This window comes from Camelina sativa, chromosome 14, assembly GCF_000633955.1.
Source record: "Camelina sativa cultivar DH55 chromosome 14, Cs, whole genome shotgun sequence".
Taxonomy (NCBI): domain Eukaryota; kingdom Viridiplantae; phylum Streptophyta; class Magnoliopsida; order Brassicales; family Brassicaceae; genus Camelina; species Camelina sativa.
The window spans coordinates 11,139,632-11,142,748 of NC_025698.1; the positions used below are offsets into that span (position 1 = coordinate 11,139,632).

The 3,117-nt window shown below is 38.9% G+C and overlaps 1 protein-coding gene across 1 annotated transcript; it reads left to right on the forward strand.

The window, feature by feature from the left end:
- LOC104743464 lies at positions 435-2,656 on the forward strand. The gene is made up of 4 exons (XM_010464544.1): positions 435-1,466; positions 1,547-1,961; positions 2,044-2,486; positions 2,606-2,656. The coding sequence occupies exons 1-4, from the start codon at positions 435-437 to the stop codon at positions 2,654-2,656; spliced, it is 1,941 nt and encodes a 646-aa protein (XP_010462846.1).

Sequence of the window (3,117 nt, forward strand, 5' to 3'; positions counted from 1 at the left end):
ACCGACGTACTATTTCCCCCTCGAAACTATCATATCTTGTCAGTTTCCTATCGATCTTCGATATCTTACCAGTTTTCCTTCGGACTTATATTCTCCGCTTATTTTCCCCTGAATCCATACTTCTACGCTTATTTCCCCCCTAATTCATACTTCTACGCCTATTTCCCCATCGAACTTGATTTACTCATATCGTTTCCCCATCGTGTTGGTTATAATGGTTTACTGTTTTGTTTAACCAACTTCTGAACCTTAATAACCAAATGAAACCATATTAAACCACATTAAACTGGATTACAACCCAATTACAACCCGATTAGATAACTAAACCTAAGGAAACCTAAAAATTATAAAATCCCCAAATCGATTTTTCCCCTTTGCTCTCTCGACGAACCCTAAATTTCCGAAATCGTTTCTTCTCGGCGGTTGTGATGGCGATGGCGTTAGTTCCCGTTCCTAATCCGCCTCCTAGAGTAGATTTCGACGCAGAAGCTGAGGATCATGATGAGTTTCATATCGACAAGATGGCGACAGATTTTACCGAAGCCGAGGAATCGATTCGTCATAACGTGTACCCAGAAAGTGACGATGAGGATGAGGAACGTGTTCGTAGTGGTGCTGCGAGAAGGGGGACTCCCATCGTTCGTGGTGATGGTTCAATGTACAAAGGGCAAAGCTTCTACAATGGAATCGCTTTTAAGGAGTGTGTTCTCGACCACGCACTTGTATCCGGTTGTAACCTGAAGCAATACAGGTACGATAGAGATAGAATCGGTTTTAAGTGTGTTGGTGCTAAGGGGAAATGTATGTGGAAAGTTTATGCGGCATGTCTGCACAATGAGTCGATGTGGAGGATTACATTGTACACGAAGAAGCATATTTGTGTACCTAATGGAGAGTGTGAAATGTTTAAGAAGCCAGTGATAGCTAGGTTGTTTCTAAATAAGATAAGAGAAGAACCAGATTATTACATGCCTTTGAAGATGGAGCAGACTATAATGGAGAAGTGGAAGATATCAGTTACTAGAGGTCAATGTCAAGCTGCTAGGAGAAAGGCATTGGGATGGATAGAGCTTGAATATGACACTCAATTTGAGCGGCTCAGAGATTATGGGGCCGAGATATTGGAAGCAAATCAAGGTTCTGTTGTAGAGGTTGAAACGGTGAAGAACAAGGCTGGACAGGATGTGTTTAAGCGATTCTATGTATGCTTTGATGTTTTTAGGAGAACATGGAAAAAATCCTGCAGGCCACTTATAGGAGTTGATGGTTGTTTCTTGAAAGAAAAGATCAAGGGACAGCTTCTGGTTGCTTTAGGAAGAGATGCTGACAATGCTATCTACCCAATAGCTTGGTGTGTTGTTCAAGTTGAGAACACAAATAATTGGTCATGGTTTGTGAATAGGCTGAAAATCGACTTGGAGTTAGGTGATGGGGATGGTTACATTATGGTGTCTGATCGACAAAAGGTTAGAATGTGATTTGATATGTTTTATGTTTTGATAAAGGTTGCATCGACAAAGAGTTAATTATGTTTTCTTTGTTTCAGGGTTTGATTAAAGCTGTTGAGTTAGAGTTACCAAAGATTGAGCATCGAAAATGTGTTAGGCACATTTATGGTAATCTAAAGAAGATTCATCCGAATAAGAAGCGGCTGAAGAAACTACTCTGGGATCTAGCTTGGTGCTACAATAGTAAAGACTATGAAGAGAGTTTGGAGAGGATCCATGCATACGACAGTTCCCTATATGAAGATGTTATGAAGACTAAACCAAATACTTGGTGTAGGGCGTTCCACAAGATTGGCTGCGACTGTGAGGATGTGGAAAACAACTTTGTGGAGTCCTTCAATAGTACAATCAACAAGGCAAGAGAGAAGCTATTTGTGGCCATGTTGGAGGCTGTTCGAAGGCTTGCAATGGTTCGGATTGCTAAGCGGTCTGCACTTTCTCATTCACACGAAGGTTAGTAACATTACATTTCTTTTATCTTTCATTTATTTTCTATTGAATTCAAAAGTTTAATGTGTATTCATGTATTTGTCAGGGATATGCACTCCATATGTGAAACGTTTCTTNCTGAATGTCATTCATAAGCTAAACCATAGACAATTGATTTGGTTATCATTTAGANTAGTCAATTTGAATGAAAGGACTTGTACCTGTATGAAGTTTCAGATATGTGGAATCCCCTGCGAACATGCTTACGGACTGATACTCAAGAAGACATTGGAAGCTGAAGACTACGTGTGTGAATGGTTCCGAACTTTCAAGTGGAAGGAGAATTACATGGAGGGGATTATTCCACAAACAGGTCCACGCTATTGGCCTTGCACTGGTGGTGAAAGTGTGCATCCACCACCAAGGCCAAATGATGAAAAGGTAGACAAGAAGAGGAAGAAAGGTGCTCATGAGTCACCTACCAAGAAGAAACCAAACAAAAGAAGAGAATCATGCATTGTGGGATATGTGGTGCAGCTGATCATAATTGTAGGTACCACCAAAAGAAGAAGAATAAGAAGAATACAACACAGGTTAGTTATACTTTCTAATGTGATGGTTGTTCTTTGTTTCACTCAATTGATTCTGATATTTGATTAAATTTGTAGGGTGGAACTCAAGTGGAATCTACTCAAGGTTGTCTTACTCAAGAGAAGTAATTGATGGATGAAGTAATGTGGAGGATTAGCACAAGGCGCAATGTTTTTTTTTTTTTGGTATTATGACCTGTTTCAGAACATATGTTGTTCTGCCTTAGTATGGTCTATGTGCCTTTTGAACCTTGTTAAGCCTTGATGTTCTACTCTTTTGAACAAATTTGTATGGTTTCCTTTGAACAATTCTAACATCTCTTTTCAACAATTCTACCAAATTAGCTTAACATTGAACCTTAACAACTTACAATGTCATCATATTAGCTTAACATTGAACCTTAACAACTTACAATGTCATCATATTAGCTTAACTAGACCAAAGATAATCATACAACCAAATACTAAAACAATTATCATCCTATTCATCATTGATTTGAATTCAGCTTTTAAATCTTCAATCCTCTCAAATATCTCTTTCTCAAGCTCCATTTCCATCTTCTTCTCAAGCTCCATTTGCAGCTCCATTT